General features: G+C 44.2%; 1 protein-coding gene across 17 annotated transcripts; it reads right to left on the reverse strand.

Moving 5' to 3' along the window:
- Window positions 1-697: 697 nt before the first annotated feature.
- LOC311150061 (cyclin-dependent kinase 11B-like) lies at window positions 698-17,523 on the reverse strand. Of its 17 annotated transcripts, none has more exons than XM_084187314.1 (21): window positions 17,443-17,499; window positions 16,743-16,790; window positions 16,246-16,353; window positions 15,624-15,763; window positions 15,293-15,471; window positions 15,031-15,175; window positions 14,421-14,560; window positions 12,585-12,719; window positions 12,335-12,433; window positions 12,017-12,124; window positions 11,812-11,886; window positions 11,379-11,608; window positions 11,070-11,160; window positions 9,312-9,433; window positions 8,971-9,076; window positions 8,552-8,673; window positions 8,220-8,327; window positions 7,245-7,361; window positions 6,645-6,793; window positions 1,552-1,741; window positions 698-1,328 (listed from the first exon to the last, which is right to left on the reverse strand). In XM_084187314.1, the coding sequence occupies exons 4-21, from the start codon at window positions 15,677-15,679 to the stop codon at window positions 1,236-1,238; spliced, it is 2,265 nt and encodes a 754-aa protein (XP_084043440.1). In that variant the 5' UTR covers window positions 15,680-15,763; window positions 16,246-16,353; window positions 16,743-16,790; window positions 17,443-17,499; the 3' UTR covers window positions 698-1,235. The 17 variants fall into 17 exon arrangements, with proteins under 17 accessions (XP_084043440.1, XP_084043437.1, XP_084043436.1 ...); XM_084187311.1 differs by having other exon boundaries at window positions 14,421-14,599; XM_084187310.1 differs by having other exon boundaries at window positions 14,421-14,599; window positions 16,084-16,353.
- Between the last annotated feature and the right edge of the window lie 1,248 nt (window positions 17,524-18,771).

Below are 18,771 nucleotides of genomic sequence, written 5' to 3' on the forward strand. Positions count from 1 at the left end.
GTTTCAGCATGATAATGCACGGCCCCATGTCGCACGGATCTGTCCACAGCCTCCTGGAAGCTGAAAATGTCCCAGTTCTTCCATGGCCTGCATACTCACCATGTTTGGGATGCTCTGGATCGAAGTTGCGTAAACCAAAAACATTGTTGAACTGTTTGGACCTTTATTCAGATATGGAAAACCTAAGACATCCAGCTAGTTTTGCTATGTTTAGGTGGAGCCAATGCTTTTCCTACTCATTTGACACATCAGGTGTAATACTCCACAGAAGGGCTTAGAGGGGACTTGCAGATAAAACTGATTAATGTATATGTCAATTTCTGCTGGTTCTAAGGAGTACCCAGACGAGGGAACGTTTTGCAACTGTTCCAGTCCGAGCAGCCAGCCGTCTCCCAGGAATGAGACTGTACTGTTTATTTTCCTCCAGCTAGAAATCAAAGAATTTATTGGTTTAGTCCTAAAAATCACAAGCCACTTTAACAACAAAGACAGAAGTCTGGGGCTCTTTCTCCTGAAAGAACTAAGTCCTGAGACAAAGTGTGCAGAGCAAAGAATTACATCACTCTTGGACGGTTACTATTGAGCTGGGTTCAAGGCTGGAATTGTTTTGGGACTCAACGTCCCTTCTTTTTTTCTTTGGCAGGCAGTGTGTGGTGCTGTTTGCTTAGCTTAGACAGCATTTATAAATACCAGCAAAAAGGTTTAACATTTTATTTCTAGCAAAAACATGTCCTGGTATGTTAGCCGTCAGTCATACGGTTAAGTCCTTACAATATGATGGATTGATATGGATCTAACGCTGCTTCATTATTATACAGTAGCTCCAGTACTCAGGAAATACCAACCACTTAAAATCTGGTCCTCTTCCGCAGTGTAAAAAAAGATGGAAAACAAAAAGCCAACATGAGCTAAGCTACTGACAAATTGTAGTTTTGTTTCGATGCACTTGTCAGAGTCGAGAATGTTAAAATAATTGACGGTTTAACTGTTGGGATTCATCCATACGGAAAGAGACATTAAGCGGGTTTGTCCATGGTTCATGTCATGTGACGACCAGTCTGTACCCTCACAGGGTCACAATGAGGGCAGTAAGATGACCCCTGACACCGGAGGCCATTCCCACAATAAGCCCAGCCACATTAAAAACGACATGTCCCATGATTAATTGTCTGGTCAGGTGACCAGGCTAGTCTGTCTCTTCCCATACACAGGGTGTCCTGTCCTCCATGTGTAGCTCAGAACTTGAGGCTGAACCCTGGGCCCACAGCAGAAGCCCCTTGGTTGCTGGTAGTCAGATGGAAGCCTGTGTCTTTCAGGTCATCGTCACCCTGGAGAGAGGACAAGCCACACACTTTAGCTGATGAGGTACATTGCTGTTATAATAATAAACAGAAATAATGTATTCTAGAAACATAAGTAGTAAGCAGTGGGAGAATGTCTCGACAACACATAGTAAAGTGCTGTAGGTCAACAATCTGTGTATGACAGAAACTGAGCTCAGATGTCAAACCCTAGGTCGACATAGGGATGTAGAGTTAAACTCAGCCTCACCAGCTGACTGTAGCCCAGGCCTCCCTCGGGGGGGCGCGGGCTGGTGCCCCTCTTCACCCTCTGTTGCTCGCTCTTGGCAGGCCAGGTGGGGAACATGGACGGGTCGATGGGCTGTGGCGTCTCCCGGAAATACTCGTGCTTCAGTGCCTCGTCCGACAGGATCCTCTTGCTGGGGCAGTAGGTGAGGAACCTTGGGGAAAGGGAAAAGGTCAAGGCCAGGGGCGGCAGAGGTCACTCAAAATGGCAGCACTTCTGTAATCTGTTTTAGAGCTTCCACAGAGCACATGGGGTCCCTCTCCATAGTCTAAAGCGGCGTCCTTTCCCTCATCTCATCTGAACACACAAGGTAAGTGAAAGCAACAAGGCTGACACAATGCAATCTTGACCTTCCGGGATTAATAACATTGTTTTGAATTGAACGCCTTCCAAGAGTTGTCTTTCGCCTGTCCAGTTATTTCACATCAGAGAAGTTGGAGAGATGCCGATGAGAAGAAGTCCCCTTTAAACTATTGAGATTAGGGCTTACCCTATTTAGTCGACTGGTCGATTGTTTGGTCGACTGAGATTTCTTTAGCCGAGCAGTAGCAAAAAATAAAATATCATGGTGTACAAGACACCTGTCTGATTCGCGCCTGTGAGTGGACTTATCCATTGTGGAGGCAGTGGGGATGGCACAGTCCATCAGTCTACGACATGTGCTACTGAAACTGTATATAGTTATATTACATAAGAAAAATGGAGAAACGCTAATAAAAATAATATTATTTTATAACAAAATGCGCTTTCTCCCGCTGTTGAATTGGCACCTTTTCCTAGACCATGTTGCTATGTGCATAATAGCAAAGTTAACCAGCATATTGGTGTTGAGAACAATGTGGCGGAGGCAGCAGCAGAATGAGATGAGAAAACAGCCCTTGCCTTATTGTCTAAGAAAAGTGAGGAGCGAGGAAACCCTAACTTAATTAGGTCTATAATCAGTAGCCTAACTGTTAAATGTGCCTGGCTTTATACATCAATAAATCTACAGAAATAAGACAGGTCCTGCTTCTGTTGCCTGTTTGAGTGTTTGTTTAATAGCCTACTGATTCCGTGAGCACCAAGCCTCACTCAACAACATGTCAAGTAAACTATTTCACAAATTCAATCTTTGCTTAATAAAGGATTTACACTTTTTTCCCATTAGAACAGCCTCTGGTATTATTTATAATTGATTTAGTGTTCAGACTGTTCCAAATTGTCAGAAAAATAATATTTATAATAACATCACTCCTTTTTCTTGATCTCCTTCTTATTGTTATTTACATTTTAGTCATTTAGCAGAGGCTCTTATCCAGAGTGACTTACAGTTAGTGAGCGCATACATTTTCATACTGGCCCCCAGTGGGAAACGAACCCACAACCCTGGCGTTGCAAGCACCATGCTCTACCAACTGAGCTACAGGGGACATGATGTTATGATCATAAGTAGTGTCATTAACATTAGTAGGCTTTAAGATATGCTATAGGTCAGGCCCCATTGTACCCAATTCAGACGGGATTAGTTTTACTGGGGGAGGTCGGGTAATGTAATTATGTGCACGAGCACAAAACACCACATCTGTAATTTTAGTCTGGTCTGTACCCGCCATGGCAGTAATTTTTACATGGCAGGAGAGTAACAATTCCAGACTGAATAGCCTACTGTTTTTTGGCAAACTTCAAGGTTCTCTGATAATACTAGTCCTGTGCTAATCGACATCCCTGTGTTTTGAGAGAAATGTCTGAGTTTGACAGGTGTTGCTCGCGGTTTGCACATGAAAACAATAACTGATTCCATAAATTTAACTAAGTGCTGCGCATAAGCTATATATGCCTATTAATTGAATATTGCCAAATGCATCAGTAAAAAAATAGAGCCTATTTAATGCAACCCTTGCTGTTAATAGATAGCAAAGCAGCATACAACTGACTTAAACGTTTGGAAATGATAAGTTAACTTTCTCATCCATAGCCTTAAAACGCATCTCAAGCGCAATTGCACTGTTTCGCTCACATCTGAAGGCTGGGGGGCATTTAGGACGTACTGCGGATCGCTAAAATATCCTAATGATTATGGTCACACTTCCTCAATTCAAATATTATGTTGACACTATATGAATAATGGTTTGGTATGGTTTAGAAACTTGGGAACCAAGCTAGAGCAGTGTAGCCCGATCACCTGGACATGTTGAAATACTGTATATTCACGCCTCCAGGCTTCCGTCATAACTGTAAATTTATAAATAAAAAATTAAACACTGATGTTCTGTGGTGGTCGCTGCAGCAGGGAGGAGAAAGAGACAATGGGTGCTAGTCACAGTCACTCACTGTCTTCATTTTTTAAATATATATATTTTTAAACACAGCGCAGCAAGTCTGAACCTAGCCCGGCACAATCAAATCAATTGCTGGTCGGACTCCCTCTAGTCATTTGTGTGTCTTAATTATTTAACCAGACAAGCTCAGTAAATATAGTTGATTTGATTAAAACACATAGGATGTGTCAATATATGGAAAAAATACACGTGTTAAAATGTAGACCAATCAATTAGAACAAACCAAGATTTGATTAGAACAAACCAATATTTTATTTTTGTGGGGGCCAGCCCTAATTCAAAACAGTCTATGACTAGGGTGGCTGGAGTCTTTGACAATTTTGAGGGCCTTCCTCTGACACCGCCTGGTATAGAGGTCCTGGATGGCAGGAAGCTTGGCCCAGTGTTGTACTGGGCCGTACGCACTACCCTCTGTAGTGCCTTGCGATCGGAGGCCGAGCAGTTGCCATAACAGGCGGTGATGAAACCAGTCAGGATGCTCTCGATGGTGCAGCTGTATAACTTTTTGAGGATCTGAGGACCCATGCCAAATCTTTTCAGTCTCCTGAGGGGGAATAGGCTTTGTCGTGCCCTCTTCACGACTGTCTTGGAGTGTTTGGACCATGATAGTTCGTTGGTGATGTGGACACCAAGGAACTTGAAGCTCTCAACCTGTTCCACTACAGCCCCGTCGATGAGAATGGGGGCGTGCGCAGTCCTCTTTTTCTTTCTTCCTGTAGTCCACAATCATCTCCTTTGTCTTGATCACGTTGAGGGAGAGGTTGTTATCCTGGCACCACACAGCCAGGTCTCAGACCTCCTCCCTATAGGCTGTCTCATCGTTGTCGGAGATCAGGCCTACCACTGTTGTGTCGTCAGCAAACTTAATGATCGTGCCTGGCCATGCAGTCATGGGTGAACATGGAGTACAGGAGGGGCCTGAGCACGCACCCCTGGGGGGCCCCGTGTTGAGGATCAGCGTGGCAGATGTGTTGTTACCTACCCTTACCACCTGGGGGCGGCCCGTCAGGAAGTCCAGGATCCAGTTGCAGAGGGAAGTGTTTAGTCCCAGGATTCTTAGCTTAGTGATGAGCTTTGCGGGCACTATGGTGTTGAACGCTGAGCTGTAGGTGTTCCTCTTGTCCAGGTGGGAAAGGGCAGTGTGGAGTGCAATAGAGATTGCATCATCTGTGGATCTGTTGGGGCGGTATGCAAATTGGAGTGGGTCTAGGGTTTCTGGGATAATGCTGTTGATGTGAGCCATGACCAGCCTTTCAAAGCACTTCATGGCTACAGACGTGAGTGCTACGGGTCGGTAGTCATTTAGGCAGGTTATCTTAGTGTCCTTGGGCACAGGGACTATGGTGGTCTGCTTGAAACATGTTGGTATTACAGACTCAGTCAGGGACATGTTGAAAATGTCTGTGAAGACACTTGCCAGCTGGTCAGCACATGCTCGGAGTACACGTCCTGGTATGTGAGATGCACACTTCGCCACAGCCCTAAACTCTCCCCCTACAGCCTGGTGCCATGGAGGAGTGTGATGTTCCAAACTGAAACAGGACTGCCATGTCCATCTGGAAAGCCTACACACTCCATGGATAGACTGTTACTCCAGTCCAGTCCTGCGGCTGAAGGCAGTCTGGACCACAGGCGGTCAAGGTCTAATGAGACGGCTAGCAGCCACTGGCCAGGGGTCATTGCACTTCCTGGGTCATGTGACTGTTGCTGCATTCCACTCAGTTGGACTGGTGTCAAACTTCACCCAAAAGCTGACCCCAGCCCCTCCCTTGGCCGTACATGGCCACCCATTACAGGTGTGTGATGTAAATAATAGGGGTGTGAATGTTTAAACTAAATTGATATCGTCAGCGTTTAGAAAAAATCCCTAACTGAAAAACAATGTTAGTTTTTTCTCACAAAATGTAAATCACTGTGTAGTTATCACAAAACATATTATTTGCCGTGTTATAGCCTAACTAGATGATCTGCTATAAAGGCCTGGGGAAAGTTATGTAATTTAAATAAAACCAGGGTGGAAAAGGTGAACTTAAGGCTACTTTGGTAAATATGCGAGATACAGATTACCAAGACATATGCGCATGGTTCATTCTGCCTGCCGCATCCTCTCACCATCTTGCTGGCTCGCCTGCTCCTTCTCTTCGCTAATGATGCTAGTGTGTTCAGTCTTCGGTCTGTTGCGTGTAAAATATCCTAGCCTACTCATTTATGATAGGCCCTGCTTTACTGAAGTTGTGAGACACATGCAACACAATAAATAAAAACCAAAGCTGGTCTGTCTGTGAAATGCAACACAGGTATGGAGGAGGGCTGAGGTACTTTGATGCAACGCCAAGACGCTTCTTCTCTGTCCTGTTTATAGTCAGCTTGCCAAGAGTGCAGTGACTGAAGCAGAAGACATGGCGAGCATATCACAGGGCAGACCTGACGGCAGACGCACATTACATCAAGGCATAGCAATGCTGATGTTAAACCCCCTGCTGAAAGAGTAAAGAGCACACTGCCGCAGACACACACGTGCACATTGATGCATACACAATAGTCTTTCAGGTTGATGGATAATTAAGAATTAGGTCAAAATAATGCATTCACTAACTTTAGATATACCGTTCAGTTGAGGTTGAATTTAGAGTAAGTCTGAGGTTTGGTGTAAATAGGTTAGTAATGAATAGTGTTGTAATTAACCATGTGGTTGAGATGGTTAGAGGTAAGTGCAAGGCTGAAGTTGAGTAGACGTACTTGTTCATGAGGTCGAAGCCCTGGTCTGAAAGCAGGGCTCCGAAGCGCTTACGCATGTTGTTGTAGGGGTACTCTGTGAAAGTCATCTTCTTCACGGCAGGGAGCTCGTTGTAGCCCGGCCAAATCTTCTCGCTGGGCGACCCCAAGTCCTGGCGAGAACACGCATCAACACACAGACACAGAGTTAATGTGTGTGTGTGTGTGTGTGTGTGTGTGGGGGGGGGGGGGGTCCCCACTTTGTCTGGTATGTTAGGAACTGCTAAGTGAGGAGTACTGGAGCACAGTCAAGAGAACAGCTTTTAATCAGAGTTTTACAGTTTACCCAGTCAGACAAGACTGTTACATCACACTGTATCTAAAAGAGACTGGGTCATTGTCGCTTTCTGAAAAATAGATTGTGTCGTCACATGAAATCCATTTAATCCGACTATATTCTATTCATAACTCTGCCACCCTGTGGAGAGATCATAAAACTGCAAAACTCACAAAAACACATGTGGTGGCTATCAAGAATGTATTCAGATGTAGGCGTGGGGGTAAAGTGCTATTACGTTCCAGACAGTATGAAGTAAATGGACTTCTTGATCAAAATGAGCTAACCTTAAATATCTTGTTAATTTGGTCGATTTCAGATTTTCCAGGGAAGAGAGGTTTCTGGGTAAGGAGCTCTCCAAATATGCAGCCCACAGACCACATGTCCACAGCTGTGGAGTACTCCTGTGGAGAGAAAAACACACACTCGCTAAAACCACAGTATTCCAAGGAACAGATAGCACTACACAAGTCTGGGTTGGAGTGTATAGTCTGGGCGTGGACAACCTTTGACTTGGTGCTGTGTGTATGTAGTCTTGGGCTATGTTCAGAACCGCATACTTCTACACTACTTGAAGGTGTACAAAGTATGTGTTGTGTTGTCTGGGTGTGTTAAGGTTCACAGTCAGGTAGGGACTTATTTAGGGTTTAGAATGGCACCATTTTGACTGTAGAGGGTCTTTGATTACTTTTATGTTTCTTGAGACGTTTTGACTCAGAAGTAGTTTTTTTGAGTCTGTGTAGACCAGAGGTATTTTGACATAGTATTGTTGTGTCTCCGAATGCAGGTGTGTAATCTCGTTCCCAGACACTTCCGCCCAAATGCGAAGAGTCTGGTGGACCAACACGCCAAACTTGGCCTTCGTTAGCCAATACAGAAAGACCATCAGAAACTCCTGGTGCATAGGCATTAGCTTAATCTACCAACCAATCATCTCCCATAACACCTTCCACCTAAACTAGTACACCACAAGCACAGAGCTACGCTTTGCAGTCATGTGATTCGCAAATTTCTTTATTAGGACAAATACTTTACTCAGTAATGTCACTCCCATAGAATTCTATGGTCACTCCCACCAAGGCCAACTTTGAATCGTTGATATGCGCTGCGCTCAATAGCCTGGGAACGAGGTTAGTTACTGTGTGGCTATGTTGCCCCTGAGACACTGATCAAAGGTCGGTTTTGCATGTCATCCCACAAATGGTAATTAGGATTTGGGGAGGGTAAACTGATTCTAGATCTGTGCTTAAGTTTCGACTCACCTTGGCTCCCAGCAGCAGCTCTGGAGAACGGTACCACAGGGTCACCACAACAGGCGTGTAGGGCTTCAGGGGAGAACCATACTCACGGGCCAGACCAAAGTCCCCCACCTAGAACAGCGCAACAAACATTACAAAGATGCCTATGAGGCAAGCACACACTCTCACACACATTAAAGTCATTATTCTTTGTCATCAACAAGCCTAGAGCCTAGTATTTCTTCATCCGAGCCATGGATGATCTAATCCTCATCTGAAGTTCCCAACCCACAGTGGTTTTAATATTAATATAATGGGACATAGAATAATATAATACAAGAAGACATCTAGGGCACCTTAAGGATCCCCTTGTGACTGAGCAGCAGGTTGGAGGTCTTCAGGTCGCGGTGGAGGATCCAGTTGTCGTGGAGATGGCGGACGCCTCGCAGCAGCTGGATCATCAGGGTCTTCACTTCGCCTGAGGCCGACGAAAAAGAGGAAACGAGAGAGACAGGAGCTCATAAGCTTACATTAAAACAATCATTTAAACCCCAGACCACATTGCCTGGGAAGAAGTACTAACCCTTGTGGTAGCATGGTCACCACAGAAGTATGACTACATTTGCTAGGTAAACAAAGAGAACCCACCAGAGCACACATTTCATTTTAATTCGAAACAGAGCACCACTTACCTAGCCACATGACATGGGAAAATGGCTGGCGGACATAAGCGTACTGTATTTAGTCCAACTCAAACTGTATCCCACAAAGTTACCTGGCAGGAAAGGCTGTTTCATGGTCTCCATCAAGCTCTTCAGGTCGTGCTCCACGTAGTTCATAACAATGTAGATCTTGTCCATGTTGCTTCCAACAACGATTTCCTAACATGGGAGAAAACAGGATTAAGTACAAGTTCAGCTAGCACTAGTATACCTTGCTATTTTATCCGTTTTTTACCACCATTTTATAACTTGAATTTGTGATACACTTTCAGATGAAAGGAGCTAAACAAAACTAATTTCTAAATAATATTGAGGGGGCTTCCTCTGAATCAGGTGTGTGCTGCTCACCATAGAAATAGAATACCAATATGAGATGTATTTCTATGCTCCTCACCCTGACAGTGACGATGTTGGGGTGCTGGGCCTTCAGAATGGTGTTGATCTCTCTCAGAGACGTGATGGGGAAACCTTCTTTCTCCTTCTCCATCTTCAGACGCTTCAAGGCCACAATCTCATCTGAAAGGGAAAGGCATGTTTTAGTGTGTGTCGGAGTCCAGGGATGGATTGGAAATCGATTGCAAGGTAGCCCACATACAGTGCATTCGGAAAGCATTCAGACCCCTTGACTTTTTCCACATTTTGTTACGTTACAGCCTTATTCTAAAATTGATTAAATTGTTTTCTACACACAATACCCCATAATGACAAAGCAAAAACAGGTTTTCAGAAATGTGTGCAAATTTATTAAAACAGAAAAACAGAAATATGACATTTACATAAGTATTCAGACCATTCACTCAGTACTTTGTTGAAGCACCTTTGGCAGCGATTACAGCCTCAGGTCTTCTTGGGTATGATGCTACAAAAGCTTGGCACACCTGTATTTGGGGAATTTCTCCCATTCTTCTCTGCAGATCCTCTCAAGCTCTGTCAGGTTGGATGGGGAGCGTCGCAGCATAGCTATTTTCAAGTCTCTCCAGAGCTGTTCGATCGGGTTCAAGTCCGGGCTCTGGCTGGGCCACTCAAGGACATTCAGAGACTTGTCCCGAAGCCACTCCTGCGTTGTCTTGGCTGTGTGCTTAGGGTCATTGTCCTGTTGGAAGGTGAACCTTAGCCCCAAGTCTGAGGTCCTGAGCACTCTGGAGCAGGATATCATCAAGGATCTCTCTGTACTTTGCTCCGTTCATCTTTACCTCGATCCTGACTAGTCTCCCAGTCCCTCCTGCTGAAAAACATCCCCACAGCATGATGCTGCCATCACCATAGGGATGGTGCCAGGTTTCCTCCAGACGTGATGCTTGGCATTCAGGCCAAAGATAATCTCTTTTCTCCTGGTCTGAGAGTCCTTTAGGTGCCTTTTGGCAAACTCCAAGTGGGCTGTCATGTGCCTTTTACTGAGGAGTGGCTTCCGCCTGGCCACTAGCATAAAGACCTGATTGGTGGAATGCTGCAGAGATGGTTGTCCTTCTGGAAGTTTCTCTGATCTCCACAGAGGACCTCCGGAGCTCTGTCAGAGTGACCATCGGTTCTTGGTCACCTCCCTGACCAAGGCCCTTCTCCCCTGATTGCTCAGTTTGGCCGGGCGGCCAGCTCTAGGAAGAGTCTTGGTGGTTCCAAACTTCTTCCATTTAAGAATGAAGGAGGCCACTGTGTTCTTGGGGACCTTCAATGCTGCAGAAATTTTTTGGTACCCTTCCCCAGATCCATGCCTCGACACAATTATTTCTCGGAACTCTACGGACAATTCCTTCATGCATGGCTTGGTTTTTGCTCTGACATGCACTGTCAGCTGTGGGATCTTATATAGACAGGTGTGTGTGCCTTTCCAAATCATATCCAATCAATTGAATTTAACACAGGTGGACTCCAATGAAGTTGTAGAAACCTCTCAAAGATGATCAATGGAAACAGGATGTACCGGAGCTCAATTTCGAGTCTCATAGCAAAGAGTCTGAATACTTATGTAAATAAGGTATTTCTGTTCTTCATTCTTAATACATTTCTAAAAACCTGTTTTCGCTTAGTCATTATGGGGTATTGTGTGTAGAATGATGAGGAAAACAATTAATTTAATCCATTTTAGAATAAGGCTGTAACGTAACAAAATGTGGAAAAAGTGATGGGGTCTGAATACTTTCTGAAGGCACTGTACCTGTTTTTTTGTCCTTGGCCCTGTACACCACGCCGTAGGTCCCTTCCTCGATACGATTAAGACACTGGAACTCCTCGACACTGCGACACCCCTGGAAAAGACATGAAACCAATGTCAATCAACACGTCGATTTGGTGTGTGTACAGGTCTGGGTCAAATATGTATTAGCTTTGTCAAATACTTGAGCATTTCTTGGAATATTCTATTGGGCCCCATTGTACCGGGCAAGCTAGGTCAAGCGCACCTCAGGTATTTGAAATAAAACAAACAGGTATTTGACCCAGGTGTGGTGTGCTTCCAAACACAGACCTGTAAAGCTGGCAGGTACTTGGGCAGCTCCTTCTTTAGCTCCACCGGGGAGATGGGGGGAGAGTCGGGGATGTAGTTCTCCTCAGGCTCAGGGGTGGCTGAGTGGGAGTGAGACACCGACTGGGGGGTGACGTCTCCCTCCCCTGCCTCCGCCTCCTCCTCCTCCTCCTCTTCCTCCTCCTCCTCCTCTCCACTTTCTTCAGTGTCGTGGTCAAACCGGGACTCAGGCACTGTGATGGTTAATGAGGGGGCAGTTATAACTTATTGAAACAGGACAAAATTGCATCTAGCAGCTGGTTGAGTAAGAACTCCTAACCTTTTTAGATAAACAAGCTTCAAGACCAGTCAAAACAAACTTTACTCTCAGACATGACATAATAATAATACCTGTTCAAATGACTGCCACCAGACAAATGGGGTGTGAAATGCCTACCTGGGGGAATATGGTTGCTGTTCTCTCTCTCTTCCTCAAACTCTTCCTCAGACCGCTCGTCTTCACTCACGTCACCTGAAACACAGACAATGGGTGGGTCAGAACCATATCACTGTGACAACACCGTAATGGTAGTAAGGGATAAGACATGCGCACGATCACGCACACAATCACGATAACACAGACACACACAAATTCAGCAGACCTGCAGTCTGGTCAGATTCTCCTGAGCCTGAACCCGATTCCTCTTCCTCTCCCTCACTGCTAGATCCATCTTCATCATTCTCCTCATCGTCAGAGCCCGACCCTGAGCCTAGGGAAGAGAAATCCACTCCATGTCACCGCCAAACTACCCACATTGACATATAACACAAGGAGATGTGTCTTGACTGAATATCTATAACAGAACTCTGTTACTGATTTAACATCAGTAGGAGTGTGCTTTGTTTTCATTCCTTTTTTGTGATGCCAATCTTGTGTAAAGTGACAGTGGGGTATGTTGCAACTGTAAATGAGTGTCTACCTAAGGAGGACTCTCCTGTACTTGTCTTCCTCTCGCTGTCACTGATGTCCTGGAGGTCAGAGAGAAGGTCCTTGTCCTCAGGCTTCTCATCCTTTGCCGCTGGACCACAAACACAACACAACATGAGCACCCTATTCACACAGAACAATTACAAGTCATGGATTTAATTTATTTTAATCTTAACTAAGTTTTGAAATTAACTACCACCAAAGCAATATTATCTAAAACCATCTTGATTGGTTAGTCTCACCAGCAGTTCTGCGTGGCTCGCTATTGTGCTCCGGTCTATCCCGGGGAGCCTGGTTGGGGATGGGGCTGCGGCTGCGGTGGCTCTGTTTGGGCTTCTCACCGTACTCATCGGGCAGCGCACGGTGGTGGGACGGAACTGTCAGAGGGGGACAACACATTTAGCTTCCTTCACCAATAATGTGTCCTTACATACATCAAAAGACGTACAGTACCAGTCAAAGGTTTGGACACACCTACTCATTCAAGGGTTTTCCTTTATTTTTTACTATTTTCTACATTGTAGAATAGTGATGACATCAAAACTATGAAATAACACATATGGAATCATGTAGTAACCAAAAAAAGTGTATAACAAAATATATTTGAGATTCTTCAAATAGCCACCCTTTGCCTTGACAGCGTTGCACACTCTTGGCATTCTCTCAACAAGCTTCACCTGGAATGCTTTTCCAACAGTCTTGAAGGAGTTCCCACATATGCTGAGCACTTGTTGGCTGCTTTTCCTTCACTCTGCCGTCCGACTCATCCCAAACCATCTCAAATTGGGTTGAGGTCGGGGTATTATGGAGGCCAGGTCATCTGATGCAGCACTCCATCACTCTCCTTCTTGGTCAAATAGCCCTTACACAGCCTGGAGGTGTGTTGGGTCATTGTCCTGTTGATAAACATATTATAGTCCCACTAAACCCAAACCAGATGGATGGTGTATCGCTGCAGAATGCTGTGGTAGCCATGCTGGTTAAGTGTGCCTTGAATTCTAAATAAATCACAGTGTCACCAGCAAAGCACCCCCACACCATAACACCTCCTCCTCCATGCTTTACGGTGGGAAATACACATGCGGAAATCATCCGTTCACACACACCGCGTCTCACAAAGACACAGCGGTTGGAACCAAAAATCTCAAATTTGGACTCCAAACCAAAGGACAAATTTCCAACGGTCTAAAGTCCATTGCTCGTGTTTCTTGGCCCAAGCAGGTCTCTTCTTCTTATTGGTGTCCTTTAGTAGTGGTTTCTTTGCAGCAATTCGACCATGAAGGCCTGATTCACACACAGTCCCCTTTGAACAGTTGATGTTGAGATGTGTCTGTGACTTGAACTCTATGAAGCATTTATTTGGGCTGCAATTTCTGAGGCTGGTAACTAATGAACTTATCCTCTGCAGCAGAGGTAACTCTGGGTCTTCCATTACTGTGGTGGTCCTTATGAGAGGCAGTTTCATCATAGCGCTTGATGGTTTTTGCGACTGCACTTGAAGAAACTTTCCAAGTGCTTGAAAAGTTCCGTATTGACTGACCATGTCTTAATGTAATCTCTTTTGTTATTTGAGCTGTTCTTGCCATAATATGGACTTGGTCTTTCACCAAATAGGGCTATCTTCTGTATATCCCCCCTACCTTGTCACAACACAACTGATTGGCTCAAAAACATTAAGGAAAGAAATTCCACAAATTAACTTTTAAGTAGGCACACCTGTTAATTGAAATGCATTCCAGGTGACTACCTCATGAAGATGGTTGAGAGAATGCCAAGAGTGTGCAAAGCTGTCATCAAGGCAAAGAATAGAATCTCAAATATAAAATATATTTTGATTTGTTTTTAACACTTTTTTGGTTACTACATGATTCCATATGTGTTATTTCATCGTTTTGATGTCTTCACTATTATTCTACAACGTAAGAAATAGTAAAAAAAAAAAGAAAAACCCCTTGAATGAGTAGGTGTGTCCAAACTTTTGACTGGTAGTGTACATTCACGCACACTATAAAGCTATAAACTTGAACCTTACGTGTGTGTGTGTGTGTGTGTGCGAATGTGCATGTGTAAAGCCTGACCTTCTCGGCGCACCTCGCGCTCTTTCCGGCGCTCCTCTGCCCTTCTCTCCCTCTCCTTCTGCTCACGCTGCTCCTTCTGCTGCTGCTCGCGGAGCTTGCGGTCCCTCTCGCGCTGGCGCTCCACCTGCTCCAACCTGTCCCTGTAGTCCGGGGAAGACGGGGGAATCCTGTCAGGAGCTCTCCAGAAACCCAAAAGCCACCCACCCCACACCGTTAATGTCTGCTTCAGGGAAGGGGAAGAGTACAGCATACAGTGTGACAGGTAACTGCACAGTAAACATGATGGCTGACCACAGTGTGACTGTTTGAGGATCTGCACGTTTAAAAGGTAGACTAAGCAATATGACATCTGATGTTTTTTTTTGGTGGTCTACGCTCTTGAAACTGTTTTGTTCAAACTTGCCCCACTCTTGGGGGTCATATTCTGATTGAGGTGTACAGTATGAGAGGCCACTGATAAACAGACATGTTGACAACTTCATACGTTTGAACACAAGTAATTTCTTTGTTCTGTAGTACATATTTGCTAATACAAGCCACGCTAATACACACGTGTGTGTGTGTGTGTGTGTGTGTATATTTGTGTGTGGTCACAGTAGTCAGTGGTCACCTCTCTCTGCGGGATTGGGCTCTGGCCTGTTCCCTGCGTTTCTGCCTCTCCCAGTCTCGCCGGGCCTTGTCTTGCTCCTCCCACTGCCGCTTTCTTCGCTCACTCTCCCTGTCCTTGTCTTTGGGCCGCACGCGTTTCCCTGCTGCTGTGATAAATACAAAATGTGACAGCGTGCTAATAGGTGCTACATATGCATAAATACAGTTTAACACCACACTATGCAGCATTCTACAGCGATACACGTCCCAGGATGGCAACGTACCTCCTTCAGCAGAGTGACTGCGGCGGCGTCTCTTGTCCTTTCTCTTCTCCTCCTTTCTGTGGTGAGATTTGTCTTTTCTGGTAATTTGCTGGGGAGGCTTTATTGCCAGCGATTCATCCTCTTCTCCCCTGGAATTGGGAAGACTGTCTAGTGCCAACGACTCAACAAACAGGCTGCCCCTGTGCATAGCAGGGTGGCGTTCAGTTGGGACAAAAATGGGAGAAAATGTATTCAAAGGAATAAGTTCAGTTTTGAAACATTTTTTCTCCATTATCGGGCCCGCCTGAACGTGACCCCAATTCCCACGGCTCTTTTTTCGCATCCCCTTTACCTGTCCTCTGTGGAATCTTCCCGTATGTACGGGGAATTCCGTATTGTTATTTCCATGTTTTTATCCCGTAGTTCTCCTTCTTCCGGAGTGTCCCGTTTGGCTTCCCGATCATCCGTCTGTGGAACAGGGCACGGAACGCACTGGACAAGACATGAGAAAGAGGGGACATTTTAGACCCACCCCCCCAAAAAACATGTTCTAAAAAAACACTGTATGGTAACCATAACAATGATTGATTGCACATAAGGTAAGATTATAATAAGTTTGAGGCACTAGTACAAGTACAGCTCTAGTCTGTGTGATACATTTAGATAAACACGATACACGATTAAGTCAAAATGGGAACCAGCATCCTCTGATGGGGGAAGAGAAACAATGTGCCCCAAATCAACCCCTAGCCCATTGTCAGGTGGAGATCTGAGCTATCGGATATGTGTAAGCAAAATGGCAAACATTTCACCTAGTTTATCAGGGGGCAAGGTGGAGCCATTTCCACATTCCTTATCCCAATCTCTTTTCAGATCTCCTCAAGTGTATAGGGGGTACTAGGGTATAGTGGTCAGTTTGGGGCACCACAGCATTTCTCTTCCGTTTACATTTTTCAGACGTTTGGGCTCCGTACTCTCCTCCAGCTCCCTTCTGCGTTTCTTCTCTTGGAGAATTTCGTCGAGTGTTTTCACTTTCCAGGTGTCCTTTTCGTCCCCCATCAGCACCCGCTCGCCACCGCCTGCTACAGAGACAGAGACCCCCTGCTTCAGACTAACACTGAGGACAATGGAAGAGCAGTGTGCACTGAGATGTGTCATATTAGTGGCAACTGTGGTATTCATGTTCAAATATTTAATTTATGTTCATTAGATATGTGATGTAGGCCTGCATGTAGCCTTTGGACAGTACATTATACAGTTCAATGCATGCGTTTCATCATTTGAGCAAAGGTGTACATAGCTACACACACACACACTATTTCGCACCTCGGGACAAGAGGGTTGTACGAATAAGAATTTGATGGGTAATAATAGATGGTCTTGCCCAGGATATATATATATTTTTTCTCCATCGTATAGGGTTGTAGGGGAGAGGAGGCTCAAGTTTGTAGCCTATAATTTCTGTTGTTACCTGAGTAGCGCCTCGTATCTTATCCATAGCAGTAACGTCACACTTTCACTGGTAAAAAATAAACAAAAAACCAATCCAAAAATGATGGAAGGAAAACGTCGGGGTGATAGAAAGGGGGAGAGAAGTCATACGTCCAAGTCAAATAGAGATCTACACACACGTTGCGTGAAATCTCACTGAATCTATAAATATTACTCGCCTACACTCCTTAACAGTCTGTATTACGTTACATTATCGGGATACTGCCTAACTAGCTAAGTAGCTTTAATTCGCTAGTTAGCTAGCTAGGCCCGTTGACATAAATAAACCAATTCTAAACGTTACGTAATGCCAATTAGCTTACAGCTAACGGTAGCGTTAGCAAAATTCTCAATTACTAATAGCTACTGTAATATACTAATAAGTGGTGGTCGTTAGCTAGCTAGGTACACTTTCAGATGTTAACTATCTGTGCATGCGTCTTGTAACTAGTTAGCTAGTCAGGTACAGAGCCATATATATATATATATTGATCTGGTCAGGTTCTAACGTATGCTAATAAGCTAACATTAGCATTGGCGAGAAATGAAAGCGCTGGTTACATTACGTTTTAGGTTTTTTCAGGAGCAAATTATGATTGAAATTCGTCTCCTCTCAATAAATCTGAAGTGGGTTAACTGAACGCTTTCGAATCCTTCGCATTACAAGTGATTCAACAAACCTGAAATATGCTCCGCGCAATCTTGGACCACCGGAAGACTCAAACGCTTCCTTCTTCTTTTTCCGAGGTCATTCAATTACTTCCAGTTAATATTTCTTCGCTGGTTTTTTTAAGTTAAGTGGACACCTTAATGCCATCACCTGGACAGGAGTTGCAACTGTTTCTAGGTGCAAAACGACGGATACAAGCAAACAAAAAAACAATTTCCAGACCTAATGCAGTATAAAAATCTATTTTATTAAATCATGTGTATGCTGTACATTATCGATTATTAAACATCATTACACCTCATAAAATTCACATTAACAGCTCCCCAAAATATACAATTAGGACCCTCATTGACAATTTTAATGAACATTTCCCCTTTTTTTGTTGTATTAGCAGTAGGTCTATTTTTATATATTTTCATCCCTTACCAGGGATTGACATTAAGGGTTGCCCTATTGCCTGGGGCAAGTTAATTGAGTAGCCGTGTAAGCCTGCCCTGAGGTCAGAATATCTTTTTTTTTTTTATGTGAAAATAACCAAACTGCAAAGAATTTCAGTAGCCTCCCAATTGTCTAAGTGAAAGACAGACAATTGATGGTATTTATGGGAGTCAGGCAAGTTGAGCCTGCTCTGAATTCCAGTATTGATCTTTTTTATTTCTACCCTGTTTAGGTGAAAGGCAGGCAATATATGACATTTCTGTAAGTAAATAACTCATTTACATTTTCGGCAAGTGATCATAATCTTCGGGCAAACAAAACATACTCTTGACTTGCACGATGGCCTTTCAGACTTGAATGTCAATCCCTGCTTACTCCTACACAATACTTCTCTCTTTCATCCTTGTGACTCACAGATTTTGAGGTATAATATTGTGACATATTGCTAGAGGCATTAATTAAATGAGAAAAGTGGCTATAAATCAGTGTAAAACTACTATGTCCGGTTCATATGACAACCAACAACACAATTCTTTTGGGGAATGCATCAACATGAAATCTCAGTCCACAGGTTTCTTTAAAAAAGACAGAGGCCTCTCTTTTATGAGTGATACAGTACTTACAAAATACAACCAAAAAACGAGGTTCTGAGCAAATTCTCAGAGAATGAGACGAAAAGGTCACCTGGTGAGAATTTCACTTAGCAGTCGAAATTATGTAACCTTTGATATACCCCATCGGTTAAACATTTTGAAGTCTACAGTAAATATCTTAATCACAGCAGTCTTATCAACACTGGACCATCAGCGAAAATCACATTTTGGCAAGAACATGAATACAGAGAAACAGCCCTAGAGGCACAATTCATGTGCAAGTAAAGTGGCACTAGTAAAATAATTCA

This window comes from Coregonus lavaretus, assembly GCF_964263955.1.
Source record: "Coregonus lavaretus genome assembly, chromosome: 22".
In the NCBI taxonomy this organism is placed as follows: Eukaryota; Metazoa; Chordata; class Actinopteri; order Salmoniformes; family Salmonidae; genus Coregonus; species Coregonus lavaretus.